Genomic DNA, 27,398 nt, shown 5'->3' with positions numbered 1-27,398 from the left:
GTAATAAATGTGTTTATAACCCTGATTGGAAGTCCTATTTCATTGTAACATTCTAAAAAGTCATTTTTGAAGGGCATAAATGGATTGTTACATTTTGAAATATAACAATTCATTTTAAATTGTAATATTTCACAATATTACCACTCTGACTATTTTTGATCCAATAAATGCAGCCTTGGTGAGAATAAGAGATTCTTTCAAAATCACTGAAAGAAACTTACTGACCACAAATGTTTGAATGGTAGTGTGCATTGCTGTGGCTTGGGAATTCACTTCCAGTCATTAATTTAAAACACACACTAAAGCCAAGCTTGTGCTTCTCAGGGTTTTGCGTTTGATTTTAACTTTGGCCAGCACCATCCACCAGAACTTTTAAATACTTTAGAGAAAATAAATGCCTAATGATGCATTTAATGAAAAAATTAATCTGATGTAGGTAAACATTCATTCCAATTTACTCAATAATATATCTATTATAATTCTGTAGAATAATGTACAGGACTGACTCAAAACCTCAGATGGATGATTTATGACACATACAATGACAGCTGTTAAAAAAACAGCAGTCCTTTCTTCAAGTATTCTATAAAGCATTCCCATAATAGAAATACAAATATACAGTGAAAATGATATAGAATCATGCTCTAACTACTCGATTCAATGACCCTACACACTATATCATAATGAACAGCATGTCAGTTCACTGAGACCAAGTCTTTACACGTTACCATTTGTAAAATTATAATTTACAGCTACTACACAGAAGGATTGTGGTAAAGCTTATGCACATTTTCAGTGGAAAAGTAAGCTTTACAAAATAATGGAATTAGGTTCTGTGTGAACCAATGGCGCACGATGACATTACATCCAAAGCTCTTTTCCAGTCTTTTAAAGTTCAAAATGCAAGGATTAAGAGGTCAATTTATTATGGAGGATCGACAGTACAAGTTCCCTTCAGCTCCAGCTCAGTCCTGTCCCACATCTTTATCAGTGGTTTCGTTGTGGTTTGGTCGATTGCTCAGAGCAAGCTGCATTGCCCAGATGGTCAGAGGCCTCATATACGCGAGAGAGCGGTAGATGCTTTTCTCACAGTATGCTTCGGGAGTCTGGAAGGCCATTCCCATTCTCTCCCATACAGCACGGTAACAGCCTTCTGCAGTGCGCAGACCCTCATCCACCATGCCCTGGGAGATGCCGAGAGATGCATTAGGAGATAAGCGAAAGGTTCACTTAATCTGAAACCTGATGACATGACCTGAGGTTTGGCTTACCTCATGTATCATTGTAGCTGCCAATCCGTACACTACTCCCACCCACACCTCATCTGATTGGACACTGGAACGATCAGGAACACCTTCTGGTCTCATCCCATTCACTGCACCCATCTGCCCGCCTGCAAAGCTCATAACATTGAGGTCAAACACTGACTTCAATGCACTACGGATTTTCTCCTTGGGAAAAGCCTGCACAGAGAAATGGATGTAAAAAAGTATAATTTCGTATAACATAAATAAATATACACATTTTATAAATCAAAGAAATCAATACTTTTATAAAGCAAGGACGCATTAAACATTTATAATGTTACAAAAGATTTTTGTTCTTCAGAGTTTAGATGCATCCCAATTCAGAGGCTGCATCACTCGAAGTCTGAATGTGTCACAGCGGCACGGCGAAGGCTGTCCCAATTCGAAGGCTCCTTCAATGCGTCGGCATACAAATGCGTCCTTCGTATCCTGGACCACATAGGAGTGGATCCTTCGCAGTCTAACTTATCCCAAGATTCATTGCACACCGAATGATTTTTTGCATTAAATTACTTGATTATCCTTTTAAATGTAAGAATTGGGTTTAAACTTGCTCGAATATCTAACGATACATTATGTAAAAATTAAAGGTTCAAATGTTGACATATCTTACTAAGATGCAATTTTATAAAGTTATACTCTTCATTATGTACATAAATGGACCAAGGTGAACATATTTAGACAGTTGAATATAACTTTCCAAAAAGTCCAGTACAAACGTTACTGCCACTCATCAACGGCAGCTGTGACAGTTGCTAGGCGACAAGAACAATCCTCCATACGCTAGACTGTCCCATTTAACAACACTCGATTCGACCTTCACGGCCTTCGAAGGATGCAGCTTCTGAATTGGGACACAGCTCCTGTTCATCAAAATCCTGTCTCTGTATTTTCACAGTTCATTAAGCAGCACAACCATATTCAACTGTGAGGATTATAGTATTCATATATGTTTCTTGAGCACCAAATCAGCATATTAATGATTTAATGATTTCTGAAGGATCATAATGGCTGTTGAAAATTGAGTTTTGCAACCAGAGGAATTAATTACATTTTACATGCAGCCTTGGTGAGCATGAGAGACTTCTTATGTTGAACACTAGTGTAAATTGTTGTTTATATTTAAATATAAATTGAAATTGTTGTTTATTGTTAGCACATGACAGTTAATACATTTATGTCAAAGCATTGAACCGTATTTTAAAGATTATCATTATTTCTTATGGTGATGAAATCATATAAAGTTATTTTTAAAGACCCACTGTGGTGAAAATCAAGTTTTGAATGTTATGTGTCTATGTGGTGTTTTTAATATGCTTTAAGACAAACCATGTGGAAATTCATCAGTCAACATTATTGCTGAGTATTTTCTCCTTAAAACTGCAGTGAACTAAAGACGGTCTCAAAAACGCGGTTTGAAATCGCTGGTGTTTCTTATGTCACAAACATGTTGTGACCAATCACGTCAACATGCGGGCGGGCTTCAGCATATCATTACTATGCTCTGAAGCAGAGGGGTCTCAAGAGAAGCAAGGTTATCCAGGTATATTTTTCTGTTGAAATTAAAAATCGTGTACATTTAGCAATATAGAGAGTGAATCATATACATGATGTATATTACGATATAATGATGAACTATATGCCTGCTTTTCTCCACTGACGTTCTAAGTTGATCAAAGTGTTTTTAAGGAGAGTGATTTTTAGAAGGCAGACTGAGATGGCGAACGGGAACATGGTTTGTGTAACACTAGCAACACCTTATTAGCTATTTGATAACATATTATTAGCTATTTAATAACATAGTCAAGCCAAAGACTAATCATATCAGTTACTGTTATGTGTCAGATGTTGTAGAGAGTGATACATAAAATTACTACATACACATTACTATTCTGATACATTGACTTATACGACCCTGTATAATTCACCCTTCCACTTCTGAATCAGTTTCTGGTTCAAACATGTATTGCTGAATTAAATTTCCACTTGCCATTATGCAGCGTTTACTACAGTGAAGTTGAGCGAGTGGATCAGGTAGTCCGATCTGGTGCGAGTGAGAGGAGGCAGAGACTAATTTGCATATTCATGATTCCGCTTATACTAAATGAAGCAAGGGTGTGGAGTAACATTCAAGCTATTTTAAGGCATGAAGAATTTATCACAAGATTTTTTTTTTTAATATGTCATTTTGGTGAACAAAGATGAGTTTTAAGGGATAAAATGATTGACTGCAGGGGGACTTTAAATGAAAACGAAGTGGTAAATATACAAACAAACGTTTGTAAAATCTTTCTCAGGCTGACCTGGTAGTCATCGTCCCCAAGTCCGGATGCCCTGAGGAACCACTGGCCTGCACACTGGTCAGACATTACACTGTTGGACAGACTCTGTCCACTGCTGTCATAATTGTAGTATTTGCCTGTTAGAGAAAGAGAAAGACATTCCACAGGTTTTTTTATTCCAAGTCATATTCTCTTTCCAAATGATACCTAAGTATAGAAACATATCTAATGGAAGACTGAACATCCATACTAAGAGTCTATAAGAGGCCTAAAAAGGAGGAGCATAGTTTTTAACAAAAATGGAAAATTACAGTCAGTTTAAATAGCACTGTGTATGCTTACACTCACCATTCCACAAGAGTTTGTCAAAGGCTGCGCTTCCTCTTTCTAAAATATCTCTGTAGCGCTGATAAACAGACTCGCAATTCAGCACACGTGCCATTTTACACATCATGCACACCGATGCCAGCCACAAACCTCCACAGTATGCACTGGAAGAGCAGAAACACAGGGGTTACTTGAGCTGCTACACCGGACATTACAAAACTTGTGTCATGATACAGGTTTTTAATATACAATTTAAAAATAACAATCATATAGTTTAAATATTCTGAGAAATTTCATCTTCAGAAATAAAATAAAATAAAATAAACATCCTGAGTCCCAACCTGGGTCCTGTCACCTTCCATCCATCATATGTCTGGTCTGCATAGCCAGAATTTTCTATCAGCCCATCACCATCTTTATCAAACTTCAACTCTGTTTCCATGACTGTCTGAATAAAGCAGAATATCAGACGTTTGAGTAATGTGTCCTAAAGCAGGGGTTCCCAACCTTTTTTGTGCCAGGGACCAGCATATTCATAAAAAAAATTCCAGGGACCAGTTGTCAATTTTAAGATGCATCGTTTGGAACATATCACTGTGTAAAACAGTAATAGCCTATCATTTATTTGCATATAATGAACTAGGTGGCAACAAAGGCTACTTGTATGAATATACCAATCTTTTTAAACTTTCAGACCGGTTCACAAAATGTTTCCCTTTTCTGCCATACAATTAGGCTAGGTCTACTTCAAAAGCAACTCACACAGCACTCACTCACTAGCAGGTGGCAGTAATGGCAAATTGTATGAAAATACCAGTCCATTTCACCTGTCAAATCTCTCCAGAACCACTAAAGACAATCACTTCAACAGCAACTTAGTGTTTTCACTCACCAACAGGTGACAACAAAGGCTAATTGTATGAAAATAAGAGCCAGTTTCAACAGTCAGACAGTTTCAGAATACAATAGCAAACACATAACTTAGTGATTTCAGCCAATCATTTTTAAAAGTATAAAATTAGAGATTAAGCTTTAACCTTTAACAAAAAATACCAGATCAGACCAATGAGAACAAAACTATTTTAATGTGAGCATGAACTGCTTATTGATATTACTACATAGCTGTGCACAAGACAAGCTGTTCTTCCTGAGCATCCATAAAAAAACATATGCATCCAAAACAATGCACACAAATTCCAGGATACAATAAAACGAAATTTAAAAAGGTCTGCTTCACAAATATGAACGAAAACCAGCTTACAGTTTTTCACCACAAATAACACAACGGATTTGGCGCCACGGAATCGCCTGTTGTCGTAAATCCAATGTACAGGTACGAGGTATCGTATATATGAAGCTTGACTTTTTTTCTTTTTTCAAGTTGGTCATCGCCTTTTCTTTTACCAGAACGGTCCGCAATGAAATTAGCCATTGAAAAAAAAAAATATCGCGGCCCGCTCATCTCTCCACTTCCCTGTCACTTCAGGTGCAGCTCGCTTTTTTGCAGTCCGTTCAGATATGACGCGTTGCTAAGCAATCGCAAGGCGCTCAAATAAACACATTTTAATCTATTTATTGTTTAGTTTTTGGATTAAATAACATGACGTCATAGCACTTAAAAAGCATTTAAAAAAGACAATTATTATTATTATTAAAAAAAAGAAAAAAGAAAAAAAAGAAACATTATTCTGGGAATATTTCAAGGCCCGGTACTAACGAGTCCACGGACCGGCACCGGTCCGGGGACCGGGGGTTGGGAATCACTGTCCTAAAGCACTTAGCGTTTGACAAGCGCCTCTACATTTACATATACAGAAGATATGATGCTGTACAAACTACAAAAATAAAACACAAACAACTCACCTGGCATATAGGCCACATGTCCTTCAGATACTGCTCATCCTGGGTCAGGTGATAGTCTCGGAACACCTGAAGCACAAACTTCAAGTTCAGATCCTTCCAGTCGGCTGTATCGTGGATCAAGTAAGCATTGACACGAACCCATGGCTCATCATCTGTTTCCACAAGGAAAAAATTTAAATGAGGTTCAAGATTAGTACAATTTTTATTTTAGGTTATTTCTCTTTCTGTCTTTTCCATATGCAACATGTGTGACTTCATGGTCTCCTATAATGCACAACTCACCAGGGTCTCCAATGTCGTGAGGTACAACGCCCCGGGTCTTGACTGGGGAGTATCGGCCGTCCATTAGATTTAATCTCTCTGTAGGGTCATGCTGAACGACACTACCAGCTGAAAAAAAGAGAGAGAGAGAGAGAGAGAGAGAGAGAGATTTAAACAAACACAGAATGCAAAAAAGAATGGGAATGCATCAATAAATTAATTTAAAATACAAAAAGTATGTTATTACTAATGAATTTGAATACTGTCTTCAATGTTATCAGAAAAATGGAAGCTTAGCTCACCAATATCATACTGCAGACTCAGAGCCAGCTTGGGCCAAAGCATGATGAGAGCAAATGAAGCATAGAAGTGCACATCATACGTGTTATACATCCTATACTCCTGACCTGGGACAAGACAGTAAGAGAATTGATTTATTACATTGATATAAACTTAATTGAACATTTAGGCCCTGTTTCACAGACAGGACTTAGATTACGCCAGGATTGGGCCTTAGTTAAATTAGAGCATTTAAGTAGCTTTTTTAAATGTGTGTTAGAATACAATTTTACTGGTTTGCATCTTGAGACAAAACAATGGCACTTACATATTTTAGTGCAATTTCCTTTCAGTAAAAACAGCTCAAAAATGCATTTTAGTCTGGGACTAACTTAAGTCTGGTCTGTGAAACTGGGCATGAGTGTACAATGAACTGAGATCTAAAGTATGAATATTTTTTTGATTAGAACCAGTGTTGTAGTAATTAACTCTAAGTTATTGCTAAAACCATTAAAAAACCTTTTTGGTTTTTGAAATAAAGCTGAAATTAAATAAAATATAAATATAAGACAAAAAACTTAAACAAAAATTAGAAATGTTGCCTTGGCAACTAACAAATTAGTTTAAGTTGAAACACTAAAATGACTAAAACTGAAATAAAAATCAATCAAAGCTATACAGAAATATAAAAATACATAAAAATGACAAAAGCATAACAAAATGAAAACTAAAATTGAAAATATAAAATAAAAGCTAATTCAAACCATGAATTATTACAACAATAGTCTATAAATAATACTAAAATAACACTTATTAGAACCTAGCAGCCAACAGATTTACTCTCATTAATGCTAGTAATAATTTTTCATGACGACTTTTGGTTCCTAAATCAACCCCCCGGTTTCACAGACTAGGCTTAAGCCTAGTACCAGACTAAAATGAATGTTTGAGCTGTTTTAACTGAAAGCAACTTGCACTTACATTATCTTAAATTATTTCACATTTGTAAAAGCTACTTAAATGGCCTAATTAAACTAAGGCCTAATCCTGGCTTAATCTAAGCCCTGGTCTAAGGTCGGTGAAACCGGGCCCAAATGTCATAAGCCTATTCTAAACAAATCTTGAGCTCAGTTTGCATATTAAGGTAATGTTGAACGTTACCCTCTAGGTAAGCGAATCGGCCGTACTCCTTGACAACTTCAGGCTGGGCTGGAAGCCCCCCATCTTCAGGACGAAGCCCACCGCTGATATCAGCATCCTCTGGAAGCTCCACCCACACAGTTCCACCATCCACAACAAAGTAGAGCTCATTAAACAGAGCAGATTTATACCAAGCAGGAAGAGACCTAGAAGAACAAAGTGTTTAAGGCTACCAGTGACTGATATATTTTAATAATAACAAATGAAAAACACACAAATTAATCTTGGAATAAATTAAGTGAAGATTTATTTCACACAATATATTAGTAAATGTGCTTTGTCCAATGACGGGGCTGTCAGTACATTTTAAAACTGAGTCAACAAAGAGTTTTGCCAAGTTGGCATGGACATCGCTGATACTGCTAATCTCAAATTGGCCAAATATCAATAGATGAATCAGCCTAGCAACTGAATATAATAGCTGCCTTATGCTGAAACAAAGATGGACACTCAGAATTAGTATATTGCATGTGACTAGGGCAATACCACTCAAAAAACACACATTTCATTCTATATGAAGTGCACTCAATGAAAGTATGGGGACTGGTGAAACAAAACAAATAATATGCACAAAATGGCATATAAGGGTTGCTCTTGTCTATGCACATAACGGATAAATAGCAATCAAATCAATTCACAGGAACGATGACTGCTTGCTTACACACAGTCTTTTGTAAAGAGTCACACAAATCAGCCGTGGGTAACTTGATTAACTGACAGCGCATGCTATTATTACGCCATCACGCTTGAAATATTTCATGGGGAAATGACATTTCTTTACCCGTCCTGTAGAATCGGCCTCTGCCACTCATCAATGCTCTCCTCCCATTTACTGTAGTGTGTGAGGGCGTAGTGAGACAGAGACGGGGCAGCGTCTCCTTTGGTGCCATAATAACGTGTGTATCTCCTGAAACAAACACCATACACACCCTGTTATTACTTCATAGCATCAAAGGGTATTATTTCATCATCTCAAATGCAATTATGTATTGCATAAACAAACTGAGGCATATTTCTAGGACCATTAAGATCTTCATATAACAATTAAGCACATTTTCCCCAATTCCCATTATTGTAATGCAATGAAGTCTCATTCTCATTAACGTAATGCAAACAAAAGTAATGACATATTTTTTTAATTAGTAGTATTTATGCATCATTGTCTCCTGGGTTCTCTGAGATTAAACAAATCATCATTGCTGCTCTTATATGAATTCGTAAGGAGCACAAACTTCAGAATTTTCCTGATGTTTGCTAAGCTCACTTTATGACTGATGATGAGTCTCTTCCTTTCATGAAGCTTGTAAATAATGAAGCTTCTTTCTATGTCACAGCCACACCACTTCCTTTTAAAAATATCTTGAATATTGCTTAAGTGTTGTTTCCTTTTGAAACATGAAGCATGGACGAGACATATCAAAGTGTTTGTGCCTTGTTTTAAGACAAAAGTAATTTTTTACGCCCTCAGTTATTTCACCAATATTTTTTCTCAGTTAAGAGAACAACCGTAAACCAATAATGTATGTATCTGCTAAAAGTCCATTTTGTCTACATTTAGGACTATACTGAGACATATAGCCATTTATTTTAAATGTTTTTGTAACAATGTAAAGTCTTTACTGCCACTTTTGATCAATTTAATGCATCCTTGCTGAATAAAAGTATTAATATCTTTTTTTAAACTTAAGACTCCAATTTTTTTTTTTACTTTTAGTGTAAATGGATTATATTTTCCATAATAAACATATTTTTATTATAAAATATTTAAGGGTTTTTTATTACCCTATTTAAGGGTCTTTAAATAGGGTATTTAAAGAAGCTTTGAACTGATAGACCATATTTCTGTTAAGGTTAAACATTCTTGTGCTTGATAAAAATCAAACGCCATCTCTGTGACATGCAATTTCCACACACACACAAAAAAAAGAAAGACATCAATATGTCCAAGGTAACCTGATCCATAATGTGTAAAAAGAGAATGAAAGAAAGATTAGAGAGCAGATAAACGAACAAACACAAGCGAGTTTTGTCACCATATGTTGGAGACACCGAAAAAACAACAGTGAAAATAATGCAGGTTATTTTAATCATTAAAATATTTATACATCATGGTCTAATTCATCTGGATTCTCTGAACTGAAATAATTTCCCCCTGCACGACTTAATGCTGTTTGCATTAAAAATTTACAGTTGTTCACTTCTCAGAAAAATAGTCCAAAAATATTGATGACTCATGTTTTTTGAGTCCATATTTTTGTCCAGTAATATGCTCTCTAGAATGAGAATCTCCCTCCCACTGACAACCAACCAGCAAGAAGCAAATCATGGATCATAACTGTAATGTATTAATAAGCTCCATGAAAGGAAGGGATTTATAATTTGTCCATATACACAACACATACCTGACATATATTCTCTCTCTGGAGCCAAATGTAATTTTAGGCATATCCCAGGCCAAACTGAACTCCACACGGTTGTGTTGGTTAGCAGCCACCGAGCAGCTCACAGCCAGGGCTGCCGCCACTTTCTCCCCTTTCTTTGTGGGTGTGCTGGAGTCCTTAGGCGAGTCGAGCCGTCCATCTGTCATGAGGTCACTCCACAGAGCACTACAGGTTCCCTTTGGGCTAAACGCTGTCTGGTGACTGATCTCTTGGTCAGACTAAAATAAAGTGAAACATTAAATAATAAGGGGAAGTCCAACAACTGTCTCAAAACCTAGTGAGCTACCTAGCTAGACAGATTTTAAAACACAATTCACCCAAAACATTTAATTCTGGCATAATTTGCTCACCCTTAATGTTGTTACAAACCTGTATGACTTTCTGTCTTCAGTGGAACATGAAAGATTATTTGAAGATTGCTTTATATCTAAAATGACAGTCAATGGAGTCTAAAACAACATTGGAATCCACTGACTTTCCAATGCTTGTTTCACAGCAAAATGAAATACAGTTTGGAACTGTAATTAACAGTTTAAGCTGTCTTTAAAGTCTCGTTTCTCAAACATACTTTACATTAGCTATATATTTGCATAGTTTAATGTGGTGAACCACAGCAATCAGTCAACTTAATAATACTCTTATTTGCACAGGGACACAGGACCACACACTGTACAGCAAACTGATGGTGGAACCAGTTTGGCAGAGTACATTTGTCTGTGCACTCCTTATAACAGAGTTGTTTTCTTCAAGCATTTACTACAAGCAAAACCTGCTGCCTCTAGATTTACAATGATGCATTACCTTCTCTCTTGCAGCTATACACAGAGTGTAAGGGTTGACAGGAGTCTGGTGATGTAGTAAAACCCCAGACACAGATTCTCCCTCTTTTTCAAGGTGAAATGGTTCATTCCAGTGGCCCCCTATCTTATCGTCTTCATGGCCCGACCCATTAACCATAGTGAACATGATGGAAACATCAAGAGCGTAGTCATTCTTATTCTCAATGTCCCACACAAACACAGCCACAGGAAGACTGGAGTCCTGAAAAAGACAAAAAGAGATTAGTTTTGAAACAGCAAATTTGGTGGATTAAACTGTAAAAAAAAACATAATAATTTTCACTCATACACACACCATTTTAATCCATCAAATTTGCTGTTTCAAAACTAATCTCATTGTTTGTATGTATTTCACAATATTTCTGAAGAAGAGATTAGTTTTGAAACAGCACATTTCGGTTACTAGAATATAAAAAAAGTTTTTTCCTGATTCAGTCTATTTTAAAATGCAATTTATTCCTGTGATGACAAAGCTGAATATTCAGCATCATTACTCCAGTCTTCAGTGTCACACGATCCTTCAGAATTCATTCTAATATGCTGATTTTGTGCTCAAGAATTTTTTTTTTTATTATTATGATCAATGTTGAAAACAGTTGTGCCGATTTATATTTTGTGGAAAGTGTGATACATTTGTTTCAGGATTCTTTGATGAATAGAAAAGAACAGCATTTATTTGTAACATAATAAATGTCTTTACTGTCACTTTTAAAACATCATTGCTGAATAAAAGTATATATTATAATATATTTTAGTACTGTCAAATCGATTAACATAAAGGTTTGTTTATATAATATATGTGTGCATGTAAATATTATATTTATATATATATATATATATATATATATATATATATATGTGTGTGGGTGTGCGCGTGTCTGTGTGTGTATATATTTATATATATACACATACACATATATATATATATATATATATATGCACATATACAGTTGCAATCGAAATTATTCAACCCCCATTGCAAATCAGGTTTATTGACAACATTTACAGACTTTCAGCTGTTTGCAAATAACGAATCAAACAAAAGTAATTAAAATAGCTCAACACAACAAATGTTTCAAGTGGTTTCCTCAAATTCAATTGAAAATGCAACTTTTAATGACTTCTGCAGTCTCAAAATTATTCAACCCCTTTATGGGTTATGTCTTTAGTACTTAGTAGAACACCCTTTTGCTGTTATGACCTGCTGCAAACGAGATATATTACCAGACACCAGCTTCTGGCAGTGTTTCTGAGGAATCTAAGCCCATTCCTCATGAGCAATGGCCTCCAGTTCAGTAATATTCTTGGGTTTGCATGCTGCAACCACTTTCAAATCCCACCAGAGATTTTCTATGGGGTTCAAGTCAGGTGACTGATGACCACTGTAGAATCTTCCAGGACTTCTTCTGCAACCAAGCCTTGGTGGAATTTGAGATATGCTTGGGATCATTGTCCTGTTGGAAGGTCCAATGATGCCCAAGCTTTAGCTTCCTCACTGATGGCATGACGTTTTCTCCTAGGATTTCCTGATACTTCATTGAATCAATTTTGCCTTCCACAAGCAGAAGTTTACCAGTGCCATAGGATGCAAAGCAGCCACAGAGCATCACAATGCTGAACTGTAGACAGAGTGTTCATTTCAGCATATGCTTCATTCTTCCTCCAGACATACCGCTGATCCAGAGGGCCGAAAAGTTCCAATAGTTTTGTTTAATCGCTACACAGAAAAGAATCCCAAAACCTCTGTGGCTTATTTATATGAATTTGAGCAAATTGGAGCTGACTTTTCTTATGCTTTTGGGTCAGTAGTGGTGTACGTCTTGGAGTTCTGGCATGCGTTTAGTACACGCCTTACTGTGCAAGCTGAAACCTCAGTGCCTGTTGCCACCAAGTCTTGCTGCAGGTCTTCTGGAGTCACTCGAGGGTTTTTCTGAACCTGCCTTCTCAGAAAACTAGTTGCAGCCGTTGATAGCTTCCTATTTCTGCCCCGTCCAGGTAGTGTAACCACTGTTCCTTTAACTCTGAACCTGCAAACTATGCTTCCAACGGTGTCTCCAGGAACATTTAGTGCCTTCGCTATCTTTTTGTATCCTGTTTCTTGTGTGAAGGGCGATTATACCTTCTCTTAACTTTTTGGACCATTCTTTTGACTTAGCCATATTTCTTACTTGCAGTCAAACGTGACACTCAACAAACCTAGCCAGTTCAGGTATTTCATGTTTTCTAGCTCAAGCACAACTGGTGCAATTATGAAGCCCTTGATTAGTTACATCAGCTGTGCTTAAGACAACACCTTTTTTGCAGATTTGTGGTGTTGAGATGGATTCTATTCAGGGGGTTATTAAAGTTAAGTTATTAAAAGTTGCATTTTCAGTTAAATTTGGGTAAACCACTTGAAACATTTGTTGTGTTGAGTTATTTCAATTACTTATCCATACTTTGCAATGGGTTTGATTTGTTCATTGCAAACAGCTGTACTGTACAAGTCTGTAAAAAAAAATTATATATATATATAATAATACTAATATTATATTTATAATATATATTTATAATTTATATTATATATATATATATATATATATATATATATTTATTATGTATGTGTACACAATGTGCTTTAAATATCAAACACATTCTTGCTGAAATATCAAACTCAGCTTGTCACCTTGTAGTCGTGAGGGATGACAGGTGACACCTGTCTGCAGGTGAGAGTGACGTTCTGGCCAGGCAGGTGGTAAACGGTCCAGGCTCGTGGGTACAGCGCATGGTAAAAGGCGTATTCACCACAATAACCCCAGTTCCAACCCTGAAGAGTTGGGGGTCGCTCTGTAGACAACACCTGCTGGTACACTGTCTGACCCCCCCTGCGCAGACATACTGTAAACTAGGACATAGAAGGGGTTAAAACAGACTTAAAATGAGTGAAAGAGAGATTTGAACACCTGCATATATGACAACACACACTTGCTCATATTGTGAAATATTATTACAATTTAAAATAAATGTGCAATCAGCAATTCAGCAATCAGCATCATTACTCCAGGCTTCAGTGTCACATGATCCTTCAGAAATCATTCTAATATGCTGATTTGCTTCTCAGGATACAGTTATTATTATCAATGTTGAAAACAGTTGAGCTGCTTAATACTGATATGGAAACCATGATGTATTTTTCAGGATTCTTTGATGAATAGAAAGTTCAAAAGAACAGAAGCATTTATTTGACATAGAAATTAAACATTATAAACGTCTTTACTGTCACTTTTAATCAATTTCATGTGTCCTTGCTGAAATTGAGAGAATTCATTTCTTATCAAACAAATAAATAAATAAAATACAAATCTTACTGACCCTAAACTTTTGAACAGAAGTATGGCTTAAGTAGGTAATTTATTGGATCACAAACAGCCCTTTACCTGGTTAGCAATAACGGTTTTGTAATGGTACATTCCGGGATTTAGCTGCCAGCGGCAGAAATCCCCCCTCCATCCACGTGTAATACTGCCACCCCCAATACCACCAAGAGGAGCACCTGCACAAAACACATCCTCCATTACATGAGGTCATTTAAAATTTTCTGTTATTGCTTTGATATTTCTGGTTGTCTTTGCACTTACCATAAATTTGTTTCAGTGGTAAAGCTCGAAACATATCAATAAAAGGAGCCTTCTTCTCAACCTGGGTCTTTTTGTACCACCATCTCAGATACCTGCTCAGACAAACATAAAGCAAGGAGGAATTTACAAAACTGACCTTTCTGTCATACCCACAGACCTGGAGTGATATTAATGAACAGTGAAGATGGCTAACTGAGAGTTTTGTTGAATATAGTGACATGTATCTTTGTGCATAAATCACACTTTGACTTCTTAAATGAGCAGTAAGCGATTTCAGAAAACTGCTCTTGAAAGTGGACCAAGCACCACAACACATTTGTAGCCAATCAGTAGTAGGGGGCGTGTCCACTCATGATGGGGGAGGAGAGAGAGTGAGCATCAAAATGCATGCGAGGGAACGCAAAGTTGCAAACAACGCACTCTTACGACGACCATATCTCTGAAAGACAACAGCGTTGTGTTGAACAGACGACAGAGGTTAATGCGTTTCCCAAAAGCATCGTATCCCTAAGTAGATCGTAGAACCATTGCCACCAATGGTCTCTACAATCAACTTAGCTCACGATGCTTTTGGGAAACGCAGCCCAGACCTGAATCAGCCTTTCGTGACATTTGAATTCTCCGGTGTAATGCGATCTCATGCAGAATGCAGAGCAGTGATTGGAGTAAACGAGTTTCTTCTTGTTAACAATGCGCACCGAACCGCTTAATGAACCGAGCCGCTCTGAGCCGCTGAAAATTGTTATTCTGAGCACGCGCTTCATGAAACACAATGCTGACATATTTATCTAATTAAAATCGCACTAAGCAATATAGCGATTTCTATTTAACGTTGGTACATCGTGCAACCTGTTTGTATGTGTGTGTCATTCATGAAACGTAAATTTAGCTGCAGCCAATAGTGACTGTGCGACCCTCCTCTTCCCAATCTGCGACCCACAGTTTGAAAACCACTGATCTACACTTTATTTTGCTTCGCTTCAACTATGATAAAGAGACATCCACTCTTCCATTGCGTGTTCGTGCATTTTGGGGGCGGAGCAACGAATGGAGGAGTGTGATTGTTTGGGTTGATTTCAAATATCAACAGTGTTCAATAATGATTCTCAGAAATCGCTTACTGCACCTTTAAATAGAACTTTATGGCACCACAACAATGTCAGTCCTAATAATTAACCTCTCTCACACCTACTGTATACATACAACATTTCCCTTTAGTCACTTTTAAACAACTCCATCCAACACTCATTCTTTTCTCTCGCTCATTCTCATGCTTTAATGCACACACAGCTGTTTTCAGTCGTCGCACTCGAGCACAATAGCGCTTAGAAACAGAGACTGATTCACACATTCATAAAAGAGAGGATTGTGGGAGAGGCTGAAAAAAAGCTGTCAACTGTCTCTGCCCTGGAAAACAAAAAGTCACCTTTGCTACTCTACTGACTGGAATTTATTTAATTATTATTCTTGTTATTATTAGTTTCTTTCCAAAAGTGCAACCTTCACCTACTATAGAAGGTTTTAATTTACGACTCAATACGATTATCACAGACGTTAGCTCTATGCTAGTGTGGACTGTGATTACTCAATCAAGTGTGGTAAAGGTTGAGCAACATGAATACAGTATTCACATACACATCAGAGGACTGACCTCTGTAAATGAGAATGCACAATAAATCTTAAAAAAAAACTCATGACAGTTTTTGTGTCAATCATTAACATGGAATAAAACATCACACAGGGACAATATTGACCGAATGATTCAGTATTGACAAAATGATTAACCAGCTTCCGCTTCAACGGAAAATTCCATGCAGCAATAGCGTGATGTTGGAGAAAAATGAATAGTGTAAAATAATTACTACAACAAAATACAGTATCTAAACCCAGGCCAAAAGCGATCAGGCTGTTTATTACATTTAAAGGGAGGAACTTCATTAAAATGTATGTTACTGTGCAAGTCTAACTAGTTAAAGAAGAATAACTAACTACGTATTGGATGTAACGCAGTACATCATTGCATTACAGGACATCTCGAGTTTAACTAATATGTGAGATGCAATACCATTCTTGCACAACAGAATGGGCTGTCCTCTTTTTATGAAGATGTTATCAGTTACCATAAAACACTGCTAAGAACCAAGAAAAGAAGGGTTTAGCAGAAAGCTGGGAAAACATGTCATTGTGATGGTCAAAATAGAACCACTTAACAACATTTCCAGTTCCTATTTCAACTATATAATGTTAGAGTGCAAAAGGCCTTTGAGATGTATAGAATGGTCTATTTCAGCAGCCTATGATGTGAACAATTAGTCTATTCTTTAGTAAATTGTGTTTACTATAGGAGAAGCCAGGAAAAACAAACTGAGACATGTCTTGTTAAACATACCTGACACCTAAAGAAATATGCTCGATCATGTTGGACAACGAGACATCTTTGGCTTGAAACGGTTTCCGCTTCTCTTTGAACTCGTGTGCCAGACATATCCGCCAGCCGTTCTTGGGGACACCAAATCCTGTTTCTGTAGAAACGTACCGGCTCATCAGCTCGGCTAGAGATGTGCTGTCATTTAAATCCATAGTTCGAAGCTCTGGGATCACCAGTCCAAACCAAAAGTGTAAAACTCAGCTCCCTAAATCCTTTGAAAAAAAAGGCAAAATAGATAGAAGTGTTAATTCATATAGGTTATTCCCTTTATTTAAAGACTAAAGCAATAAACAACGTTAATGACACATGGTTTGGTGACAAATCTAAAAATGACATTTTACCTACTGCATGGTGCAGGTAAGAGTAAAGATCACGTTTGATCTGCATGCACAGGTAGGTAATCTACATACGAACGCAAAGTTCACATATCACCTGGGTGACAGACGACAGAGCTAAGTTTCCAGCGACAACCACGTTCTGGAGATGTAATCCGATCCTTTTCTGTTCAATTAACTAACAACACCTTGACCTTTCCTTCATTTCACCCCTACTCCAGGCAAATCTAACCTATCATTTTTCTGTAAGGTACAATTCAAGCGCGTCCCTCTAAGCGTGTCTTGACATTCTCGACTGCACATGATTCAATGTCATGGCATGATATACTGCACTAAAATTCACTACTATAATATTAAATAAATAAGAATAAACTAAAATACATATTATTAAAAATAATAAGAATATATTATTATTAACTAATTTGAATTGAATATATATAATCCATGTTTAATCCATGATTTCTGCCCTTTACAAATTGTAATTGTAACTGTATTTGGAATTGTAACCCTGAATCCATTCTGCTGTAGTTTTTCATACATTTAATTCTGTTATTACTTTCTAGAAATGCTCTAAACCACACAAACTATGTTTTTAAACATGTCCTAATCTCTGGTTAGTGTTGCAAAAATTGTAAACTCGCATACAGATTATATATATTTTTTAAACATTTATTATTTGGCCTAACGTTACCTCCTGAGACAGACGACCATCATATTCTCAAGTCAAGCACTTTTACCATCCTTTCACTGTCTTTTTACTTATTAAAAAAATAGTAAAACTTCATTTTCGGCCCTATTTTGAAAAACGTATCGCACACATACGATTTCCCATGCATTATTAATGTATTTCCCATTGTTATTATCTAACCCACGCTGTCCAGCGGAGCAGTGTAAAGCTCTCTTACCCTTGCCTCCAGCTCCAACACCACCCAGGGGTCTGCGACGCGTCAGTGGCGAGCTGCACTTGTTTCGACGCTCGCCAGCATGACCGTGTCAGAAAAGCCACCCGGTGTCCCCGTGGCTGCTGTTCCACCTTCTTGCGGTTGGATCTTGGGACAATGTTTCAAAGTGAACAGCAAAAGCTAAGTTGTACAGACAAAAGCATGTATTTAGCATTTATAAGATTCCTGACGTAAAAAAACACATCATCTTATCCCGAACTACATATCCCGAACTCTTAATAATGAACTGGTCAATGCCCGAGATCAATTCCCAGTGATAGTTCAGTACAGTAAGGGCCTTCTGTTGGCCTGAACCAATGAGTAAACACTCGGGGGAGTAACTTTCAGCAGTGTCGTCATCTCAGTATTTTACAAATAAACATAAACATTGTTCTGTGTATATATTTTGTCTCATAAGCCACGACGTGACTATTTAAACGATTAAACGTTACGTTTTCCTTATCAGTTATGTTTTGATGGAAAACCTACCACCCCCTTTTATTTTTTGGTCTGGAACTTTTACGTCACATTTGCCACGGAGCCAATGCGAGTGGATGAACGTGTGTACTCGTTTCTCCGAATCGGTTCTTTTGAACAGTTTGTTTATCGTTATTTAAGCCTGTTCCAATCCATTTTGTTTCAGTCCTGATTTTGCTAATACAATACTTATCTTTGTTAGTCGCAAACAAAACGTCGGTTTTAATAAGCATTTTATTAAAGTTTACAAAATAATTTTTCTGCCACGAAATAAAAATGACTTTTAATATTAATTAATGCACATGCAACTTATATTTAGGTTATCAAACCTTTCTTTTGCAATTATAAATCTTGGTTCACTCAGTTTATCGGGGTACCTGTTCAACTGATTCATTCAAAGTAATCGATTCACAAAAATGATTTGTTCACAAGTTGGACATCACTATACTATACCGGAGTTGATACAAACGATGACATCTTATACTTTCTCGTGTTATGTTGTACTGAGTAATTCAAAATAATATGCACAACGAACATTTTTCTCAAGTCTATTTCCATCATATGACAACGTTTAATTTTCCATTTATAAATGTAGCCTGAATGGCATTTGGAGAAACTCAGGGAAACCTCATAATGGCCCAGAGAAACCCGTCTCTTGTTTTGTTTTTAAGTCACTGGATCGTCGCCGGGAACTCGGTCTTTTAACTTCTGTGGTTTACGGATACGACGTAGAAAATATCGACGGGAACAAACAACGGTCGTTTGTTTAAAGCAACTTCGAGGTATTTTAAATGGAACTAATAAAATTATGTTAGGACTTCCTGCTAACATAGTAAACATTAGTCGCTGGCTGCGCCCCACTGCACGACTTTAGCTTTTTAAATATAGATATCTATCTACAGTCTAGGTTTCCACATATGTTCCTGTCACTGGGTCAGATTAATTAGTAGATTCTTGTTCTTTCAGTGCCACAGGTATTAGGCAATACGTTCAAATGTAAATATCTTAAAACTAAGCTATTCTTCACAATGTTTATCTATTGCATGATTTACTCTCTTACCTGCTAAAAACAGCTTAAACCAGTTTATGCTAGTTTAGAAAACAACAACAACATTACAATCAGTCAACAAACCAAGCTGATCTATATATACATACACATACACACACACACACATATACACATACACATACGTACATATACATGTATAACCTCTGTTTTTCCTTAGATGATTGAGGTGGTAGCATCTATGGCCCGGGGGCCTGTGTTTTTGGCCGGGGAGGTTTTAGAGTGTCTCATAACCTTCACAAACCCCATGTCACATCTGTCTACATCTGCCAGCAGGTAAAGAACACCATAATCAGCATGAATGTAATGTGCAAGGTTGCTTTTTTGGCCACTGCCTCATTAATAAGTTAAACCCATGCTGTGCTTTGGTGTATCTCCACATTTCAGTCATTTATATGTGATATCAGTTCTGAAGTGAGTCTGTTAATCTTCCACAGTGAGATGTTGGCTTGGGCCAGTGCTCAGATTCACTGCCAGTTCCATGCCAGCGAGAGTCGCGTGGCTCTGCCCGCTCAGGGCACCAAGCAGGACGTGCAAGCTGAGAGTGACACCGTGCTGATACCAAGCAGAGGTGATAAATAAGCAGCTGATCTCACTCTTGTTTTACTCAATTTTTAATATTGAATCAAAGATAAAGCGACTAGAATCATGGGCAGTTTTTTTTACAACAGCCAATATCTAAAAGGTTGATGTTAGTTAGACATAGGTTTGTATTTGCAGAAGCAGAACAGAATAGCAAGTAAATTTGGAACAGAAAGTATTCCAAATTTTACTCTGACTTTGGCAGATTGAGAAAATGCTGTGCACATGTTGAGGTTGTGGAAACCGCAAATAGTTCTATTGAGTGCAACTTATTTCAGGGTTCCGGAAATAAGAACTCGTTTCATTTATTTAATTTTTAACGATAACTTATAACCTTTAAAGACAGACCTGCTGTGAGCTACGAGGTTGTTAATACATGGGATTTGCCGTCAGCCTGCATTATTTCAGCTTATTTTTTTAAATAATTGTGTTTGACAGTGGAATTCTTCTTGAAAAACTACATTACCCATGATGCTGTACTGAAAAGTACACCAGTCAGAGCAACATGCTCCAAAAACGCTCTCAAAATACTGAAAAGTTTGTATATATATGCATATTTATTTATTTTATTTAGTTTTTATACATATTATCAACTTTTGTAAATGAGTAGTTTTATATTTCTCCATTGTTTTTAATCTAATTATGCTGTTTGCAATGCTTAATGGGATTGTAGTTTTTTACCTCACTAAAACCGTTAAGTACCGAAAAATACTTCCAGAACCCGCACAGCTGAAAAGAGGGCCGGCACTGTTGCAATATATTGATGAGTAATAATGAGTATGCTGTTCTTGCCATATGCCGAATACACATTTACACAGTATTAAAAATTATCTGTTAATTTTACATATCTTAAAATGGATCAAAGGTTATCCAGCCTGATTTACATTAACAGAAAGTCGGTAAAAACCTGCTGGGCCGAATAATGAGCAAAAACTATCTGGCAAAGTCACAAAAGTAGTTAATTAGAGAAAATGCAAAGTACCAGGTCAGTCTGCCGAAATAAGTCATTGACTTTGGCTCCGTTCCAAGGTTTGAGTCAGAAACACTATAAATTTCAAGAAACTGCTAATGATGGCTGACAAAGCATATGAAGATCAAGTAGTGTAATGATTTCAACTGGTCACAGACTCCCTTGTTAGCATTGCTGGGAATTTGTCCATTTTTATAATCTATCTTTTTGTTTGGTCTTGTTGGATTGTGTCTTATATATTATAGTATAAGTATAAGCAGATTTATTCACAGGAAACCTCTTGATTCATGATTATGAGGAGAGATTTCACGATTTCCCTTGTTTCTTCATTGATCCAGGTGAACGAGGGCAGTGTGTGCTGGACACACCACCTAAGATCTTGTTCTGTGACCTTCGTTTGGACCCTGGAGAGAGCAAGACCTGTAAGAAACTGCATTTAAACCTGACACTTTTAGACGGCACATTACATGTTCTTTTTATACATTGTTTGTGTTGTTTACACTGTTTGCACTTTCACAACTTCAGTAACAAGAAGTAAACCCCTTAATCATTTCAGAATGAAGCTAATTCCTCATGACCCACATATTGTTGATATTTCTCTGAAAACCTGCTCATGGCACAGGACCAACCAACCATCAGCTGGCCAAAGTTTAGCTATGTTTAATTGCACATTATGCCTGGCTAATGTCATCCTGAACTACCACAAAATAATGTTTTCCCCTCATTCAGATACCTATAGTGAGGTCGTGCCCTCTGACGGTCCACCCAGTTTCCGGGGTCAGGCAGTGAAATATGTGTACAAGCTCACGATTGGCTGCCAGCGAGTCAACTCACCTATCAAGTTACTGCGAGTCCCTTTCAGAGTTCTAGTGCTTCATGGTAGGTTACACTTCTTTTCCCTCTTTGTATATGGTTTCCCTTTCAGCCTTGTCCATGCAAAGCAGAGATTAATTTTTACCAGGCTGCATTTGAGATGCATTAATATTCCCCCCCCCCCAGTTTATTTTTACACACAAAGAAATCATTAATCTTTTTAGAAATAAGTGTGAAATTATATATATATATACTCGCATAAAATGAGGATCTGAGTCATATCAACTTAAAAAAAGTTGTTTTCTTCCCCTTCATGGTCGCCATCATGTTGAGATCACATCATCAGACCAACTGGCTTTATCTCAGTAAACCACCTATTATTAGATACTTTGTGGTTGCGGAACAAATTAACCATGAGTGACAAATATGCCTGTCTCTCTACATCTGTAACTAAGAACTTTTGCCTTTTTGGATGATGTTAATAGGTGTCCATAAAATGTCCCACACAACAGTTAGACGATGTTCTTTTGCAGGTATGCCAGAGCCTCCGTTCCCTCAGGATGAGGAAGTGGCTCCCTCAAACCCCTTCCTGGAGGAGGAGGAAGGAAGCCGGAGAGATACAAGACCGCTAGAAAGAGCTCTGGACATGCTGATGATCACCACCTCACGTCGATGCCCATGTGCGTGAGTAAATGTGGGTGGTAGTGATTGTGGGAAGTCTTTGAAATTCATCTATCTATTATCATGTTTTAGTCCTCTGCTCGGTTATGAATTCTGTGTCTCTGTGAATATGGTAATGAGTATATATACATTTCTTTCACAGATATGTTCAACATCACAAATGTGCGGGGAAAAGTGGCTAAGTTCTGCATCTTTAAGACTGTGTACAGGCTCGGAGAAGATGTCATTGGCACCTTCACGTTCTCAGAAGGGGATATTCCATGTTTACAGGTATAGTATACACTACGGTTCAAAAGTTTGGGGTCAGTAAGATTTTTTTTTATTTTTATGTTTTTGTCTAATGCTCACCAAGGCTGCATTTATTTAATCAAAAATACAATAAAAAAGTAATATTTTGAAATATTATTACAATTTAAAATAGCTATGTAATTTAGTCCTTTGGTGGAAAAGCTGAATTTTTTAGCATTATTACTCCAGTTTTCAGTGTCATTCTAATAAATCATTCTAATATTCTGATTTGGTGCACAAGAAACATTTCTTATAATTATCAATGCTGAAAACAGTTGTGCTGCAGCTTAATTTTTTTGTGGAAACTGATCATTTTTTCAGGATTCATTAAGGAATAGAGTCTTAAAAAAACAATTTCTTTGAAATATATATATTTTTTAACAATGTAAAAGTCTTTGCAGTCACTTAATAAATGTATAATGCATCTTTGCTGAATGAAAGTAAATCATTTCTTATTTACTTTTTTTTTCTTATTTATAAAACTGACCCTCAAACTTTTAAGAATGTAAATGCTTCATGATGTGCTCCTGGAATGTTCATGTGTATTTATGTCTGGTCTGCTCAGTATTCAGTAAGTCTGCAAAGTGAAGAGGAGGTCCAAGAGCTGTACCAGAGACGACCCGGCCAGGCGGTCAGTGTCACTGGTCATGGCCGACATGTAGAGTCCTGTTTGCACACAGCCTCCAGCCATTTCTCTCTTCCTGTACCCCTCAACGTCACACCTGGATTCACCACAGATATAGGTTTGAAAACCTTTGCTCATAATTTTTAATTTTTTATAATGATACTCTGGTTGACATATTGGTTTATTTCTTGTTTTGTTTAAACCTGGAGTTTTAAATCTATTATCGACCATATGTATGTAAAGGAAATATTTGTTCAGGCTAAGTGCATTGAGAGTCTCGATTATTTTGAGACTTAATTAAGTTAATGTTCAATTTTAAATCAACAGTGATAAGGGAACATTCCCATTCTATGTTTTTATTCTCTTCCCCAGTGACGTTAAGATGGCGACTGCATTTTGAGTTTGTCACAGCACGGGAGCCAGTGGAGGCACCGGTGGTTCTGCAGAATCAGTCAGAAGTCACTGTATGGACTGGGGCGGAGCATGTGGATGTGGACACCTTCAGTTGGGACCTGCCAATCAAAGTGCTTCCCACCAATCCCACGCTAGCTTCATATGTTTCACAGTTCACAGGGACAAACAGCATCAACATTTGAGTTGTGCTGGAAGATCATAAAACTAACAAGTTGTTGTTGTGAGATGTGTTGTTAGCAGTCTATTCCAAATTCTAATGTAGCTCATTTTTGGAGTTGTTTTACTGGTTCTTATCTTTTGCCGTGCAATGAGATGATAATTCTTTATTCAAGCAACTTTAACATTTCAGCCTTGACCAACAGACTGCTTTACCTCTTGTAATGTTGAAATGTCTGTATTTATTGTCTATATATTTCAATGTATGCTCCAAATTATAATGACATACGGTTTCTGCTGTATTTAAATTACAAGCTATTTTGTACATTTCTCTATATGCAAATCATAACTGAATAAAATCTGTTCAGAGTTATTTGCAGCTGATGATTTGTTGAAACAATTGTAATTTTTTGACGTTTGAAGAAAATAGAAAGAAAAATTAGATGAGTTTTATGTACATATTTATTAGATTACACATTCTAAATATGAGACAAACAGTATATTACTAAGCTTGTCAGCTGTTATTTACAATAGTGCATACACGATTAAGGAAAAGCTTTGGTTATGCTGCTTAAAATTAGCAACATGGACAAAATGTGTTATCAAATCAGAGTATTGCTTGTCTCATGAAGAGTTTTATTGCAATGATTAAATCAGGAATACACTTAATTTTGCTCTCAGAGCTTGAAAACATCTTGGCTATTGAGAGAAAGAACTGTAAAAGAGACAATGACAGGCCATTCACTGCTAATATTTACTGTTATAGTGATGTGATAATAACATGGTAGAAAAGGCACAAATACACATAATGCACAACATTCCATACAAAGAAAAAAACTTCTGATCTATCTCTCACTCCAATACATCGTTCCAAAACAGGACTCGCTTTCCTCCCCTACATACTGTACATGTCAAACCACTTCCTTGCTTCCTTAAATGGTAATAGTTATGTTTTGAGAAAACAGTTGCTATAGGAGTAATATCCCATCTCACTTAACAGTGAGACAGATGTTAGCTGACAGGCAGATGATTTGTAATTTGAAGGCTTCCTCCATGCTAACCTTCTAGTTTCATGTTGAGTGCTCCATGTCTTGGGTCAACATTGTTGTTTTCTCCGGGAATGCAGGGCAGACGAGGATCAGAGGTCATAACCAGCATGACCTGGCAGGTCAGAGATTCAACTCGAACTTCACACCAGGGAGGAAAGTCCACAGGCCGGTGCACACTGTAATTCAACGATTATAAATTGCAAATCAAAATGGACTAGTTCCATGTAGAAACAAGTACAAAACAGCTAAATAGTACTCTCTTAAAATCAAAAGGGGGTTCTCAACTCTGGTCCTTGAGATCCACTTTCCTGCAGAGTTTTGCTCCAACCCTAATCAAACACCTGAATAAGATAATAAAGGTCTTCAGGATTACTTGAAAGTTTAAGGCTGGAGAGTTTGATCAAGGTTGCTAAACTCCGCAGGAAAGTGGATCTCGAGAACCCCTGCTATAGAAAAACCATTTTGTGTTCCGTAAAATAACATTCAGTGAACAGTTCTTAAAGGAACCATATTTTTCTAAGTGTGAAAAAGATCTGAAGAACCTTTTTCCACTAAGGAACCTTTTGTGCAATTGAAAGATTCCATGGACGTTAAAGGTTCTTCACGGTACCATTGATGGCAATAAAAAACTTTTGGTCTCAATGCACCAAAATCAGACAGACAAATCTCACTGTTCTCATTCATCAGGTTCTTTATATATAGAAGTGTTAAAGTTCTTACGTTTCGCAGCATCCCACTCCCACAGGGTGCAGGCAGGTGCACTGCACACATCCCTTCTCCATCCAGCTTTCTCCCATCGAGTACTGCTTCCCATCATATTCACACAGAGCTGTGAAGAGAGACATCAAACATACTGAATATCAATCACCTCAAGCCTTGAAAGTGCCTGATCCTTAAGTGCACTCCAAATCAAACTGATTTGGAGGGAATATCATGAGACAGGACATTTGCTCTCACCTTGAGAGTTGAAGTGACACTGCGTTGGTGCTGCTGAACATGTCGTCCACACCAAACAGGCCATGAAGAACATCAATGTGTCATGTCTCGCCATGAGATCCATCTCGGTTGTTCGATCACCCTCTGAGTTGCTCTCTCCTCTTTCGCACCTTCATTTATACCCCCTTTCGTTCATGGGGACGGGTGTGGGGAGTGGTTTACCCCCTACCTGAGGTGTGTCTCTGGGGTGGGGGCAGGTTAGTTGGGCTGTTTGAGGGGGGGTGTAAAGGAAAAGGCTGTGGTTTGGCACCACTTGCTCTTTCTCTCCAGTGATTGCCATTCTCCGCTCCACTGGGCATGACCTTGAAAAACTATAGAAATTCTGACACATCCTGCGATGACTAAGAGAGGTGGGGAAGAGAGTGAGAGAGCAAAAAGTTGACGCGAGACAGGACGCAGAACAATTATGGAGAACATGGATTGTCAGTTAAAGATAATCAGGTGTTCATCTGGGTTTTGGTGGTTGTACACCAATAATAAAGATGTTTTTATGTTTTTGAAAGAAGTATTTTATGCTCAGCAAGGCTGCATTTATTTGATAAAAATGCAGTTAAAACAGTAATATTGTGAATATTATAATCTAAGTTTTCTATGTTAATATATTTCAAAATGTAATTTATTCTTGTGATGGTAAAGATGAATTTTCATTAAAAATGGTGATTCTCAACATCACCAAGTAACTAGATGATTCTTCATTTATCACAACTGTGGTCCTCATGTTGCCGTGACCTTCGTCTGCTTCTTTGGACCGAGCTCATGCTGATGATGTCATGGCTGTGATGACCTCACATGGGCCTGGTCCAGCTGAAGATGTTCATGAGTAGGAGGAAGCTCATAAAGGCAGAATTGGACGTTTATTGCGCAACTGCTGCAGGTGTGTGTGTTTATGACCAGAGGCGATGTAATATTCCTGAAATGCGTTTTTGTTGTTGAGGAAGGATTCTAGGTAGGTGTCGAGCGCGAGGGATTAGGCTTTGAGCGGATGCCGAGAAGGTAACGCTCTTTGAGCCAGAACCAAACATTACATACTGGTTCGCACATTAGCTCATCTCTCGTCATCTTTGCTATCAAGATGGAAAAACTTGCGATAGAAGAAACAGGCGTTTTCCAAGGAGGCCCTATGGGTACCACAAAGTCTGTTTGTAACATTCACGCCTGTGT

The 27,398-nt window shown here is 37.3% G+C and overlaps 3 protein-coding genes across 3 annotated transcripts; 1 reads left to right on the top strand and 2 right to left on the bottom strand.

Moving 5' to 3' along the window:
• Nucleotides 1-395: 395 nt before the first annotated feature.
• gba2 (glucosidase, beta (bile acid) 2) lies at nt 396-18,436 on the bottom strand. Its single transcript, XM_084403662.1, has 17 exons — nt 18,085-18,436; nt 16,806-17,056; nt 14,417-14,508; nt 14,216-14,331; nt 13,465-13,683; nt 10,762-11,001; nt 9,922-10,178; nt 8,301-8,426; nt 7,481-7,665; nt 6,343-6,447; nt 6,062-6,169; nt 5,780-5,931; nt 4,258-4,364; nt 3,938-4,080; nt 3,611-3,726; nt 1,272-1,463; nt 396-1,184 (listed from the first exon to the last, which is right to left on the bottom strand). The coding sequence occupies exons 2-17, from the start codon at nt 16,994-16,996 to the stop codon at nt 966-968; spliced, it is 2,568 nt and encodes an 855-aa protein (XP_084259788.1). The 5' UTR covers nt 16,997-17,056; nt 18,085-18,436; the 3' UTR covers nt 396-965.
• Nucleotides 18,437-19,247: 811 nt separating this feature from the next.
• On the top strand, nt 19,248-24,565 carry rgp1 (GP1 homolog, RAB6A GEF complex partner 1). Its single transcript, XM_084403660.1, has 9 exons — nt 19,248-19,379; nt 19,824-19,939; nt 20,101-20,234; nt 21,554-21,637; nt 21,945-22,094; nt 22,562-22,708; nt 22,852-22,979; nt 23,563-23,740; nt 23,995-24,565. The coding sequence occupies exons 2-9, from the start codon at nt 19,824-19,826 to the stop codon at nt 24,216-24,218; spliced, it is 1,161 nt and encodes a 386-aa protein (XP_084259786.1). The 5' UTR covers nt 19,248-19,379; the 3' UTR covers nt 24,219-24,565.
• Nucleotides 24,566-24,637: 72 nt separating this feature from the next.
• Nucleotides 24,638-26,373, bottom strand: msmp1 (microseminoprotein, prostate associated 1). The gene is made up of 3 exons (XM_084403661.1): nt 26,199-26,373; nt 25,962-26,070; nt 24,638-25,417 (listed from the first exon to the last, which is right to left on the bottom strand). Exons 1-3 carry the CDS (start codon nt 26,299-26,301, stop codon nt 25,249-25,251), a joined length of 381 nt encoding a protein of 126 aa, XP_084259787.1. The 5' UTR covers nt 26,302-26,373; the 3' UTR covers nt 24,638-25,248.
• Between the last annotated feature and the right edge of the window lie 1,025 nt (nt 26,374-27,398).

This window comes from Rutilus rutilus (assembly GCF_951802725.1).
Source record: "Rutilus rutilus genome assembly, chromosome: 3".
NCBI lineage: Eukaryota > Metazoa > Chordata > Actinopteri > Cypriniformes > Leuciscidae > Rutilus > Rutilus rutilus.
Note: the sequence above shows the minus strand (reverse complement) of the source record. Positions and strands in the feature narration are given on the sequence as shown.

What these genes read in the sequence shown, in the direction of transcription:
- gba2 (XM_084403662.1), bottom strand. Translation starts at nt 16,996, where the DNA reads ATGGATTTAAATGACAGCACATCTCTAGCCGAGCTGATGAGCCGGTAC. An exon ending in AAACCGTTATTGCTAACCAG is followed by an intron (nt 13,684 to 14,215) that starts GTAAAGGGCTGT and finishes TCTATGTCCTAG; the next exon opens with TTTACAGTATGTCTGCGCAG. An exon ending in GAGTCTGCAGTATGATATTG is followed by an intron (nt 6,170 to 6,342) that starts GTGAGCTAAGCT and finishes TCTTTTTTTCAG; the next exon opens with CTGGTAGTGTCGTTCAGCAT.
- rgp1 (XM_084403660.1), top strand. Translation starts at nt 19,824, where the DNA reads ATGATTGAGGTGGTAGCATCTATGGCCCGGGGGCCTGTGTTTTTGGCC. An exon ending in CCCTGGAGAGAGCAAGACCT is followed by an intron (nt 21,638 to 21,944) that starts GTAAGAAACTGC and finishes CCCCTCATTCAG; the next exon opens with ATACCTATAGTGAGGTCGTG. An exon ending in CAGAGTTCTAGTGCTTCATG is followed by an intron (nt 22,095 to 22,561) that starts GTAGGTTACACT and finishes GTTCTTTTGCAG; the next exon opens with GTATGCCAGAGCCTCCGTTC.
- msmp1 (XM_084403661.1), bottom strand. Translation starts at nt 26,301, where the DNA reads ATGGATCTCATGGCGAGACATGACACATTGATGTTCTTCATGGCCTGT. An exon ending in GTGTCACTTCAACTCTCAAG is followed by an intron (nt 26,071 to 26,198) that starts GTGAGAGCAAAT and finishes CTCTCTTCACAG; the next exon opens with CTCTGTGTGAATATGATGGG. An exon ending in GGAGTGGGATGCTGCGAAAC is followed by an intron (nt 25,418 to 25,961) that starts GTAAGAACTTTA and finishes GTTGAATTACAG; the next exon opens with TGTGCACCGGCCTGTGGACT.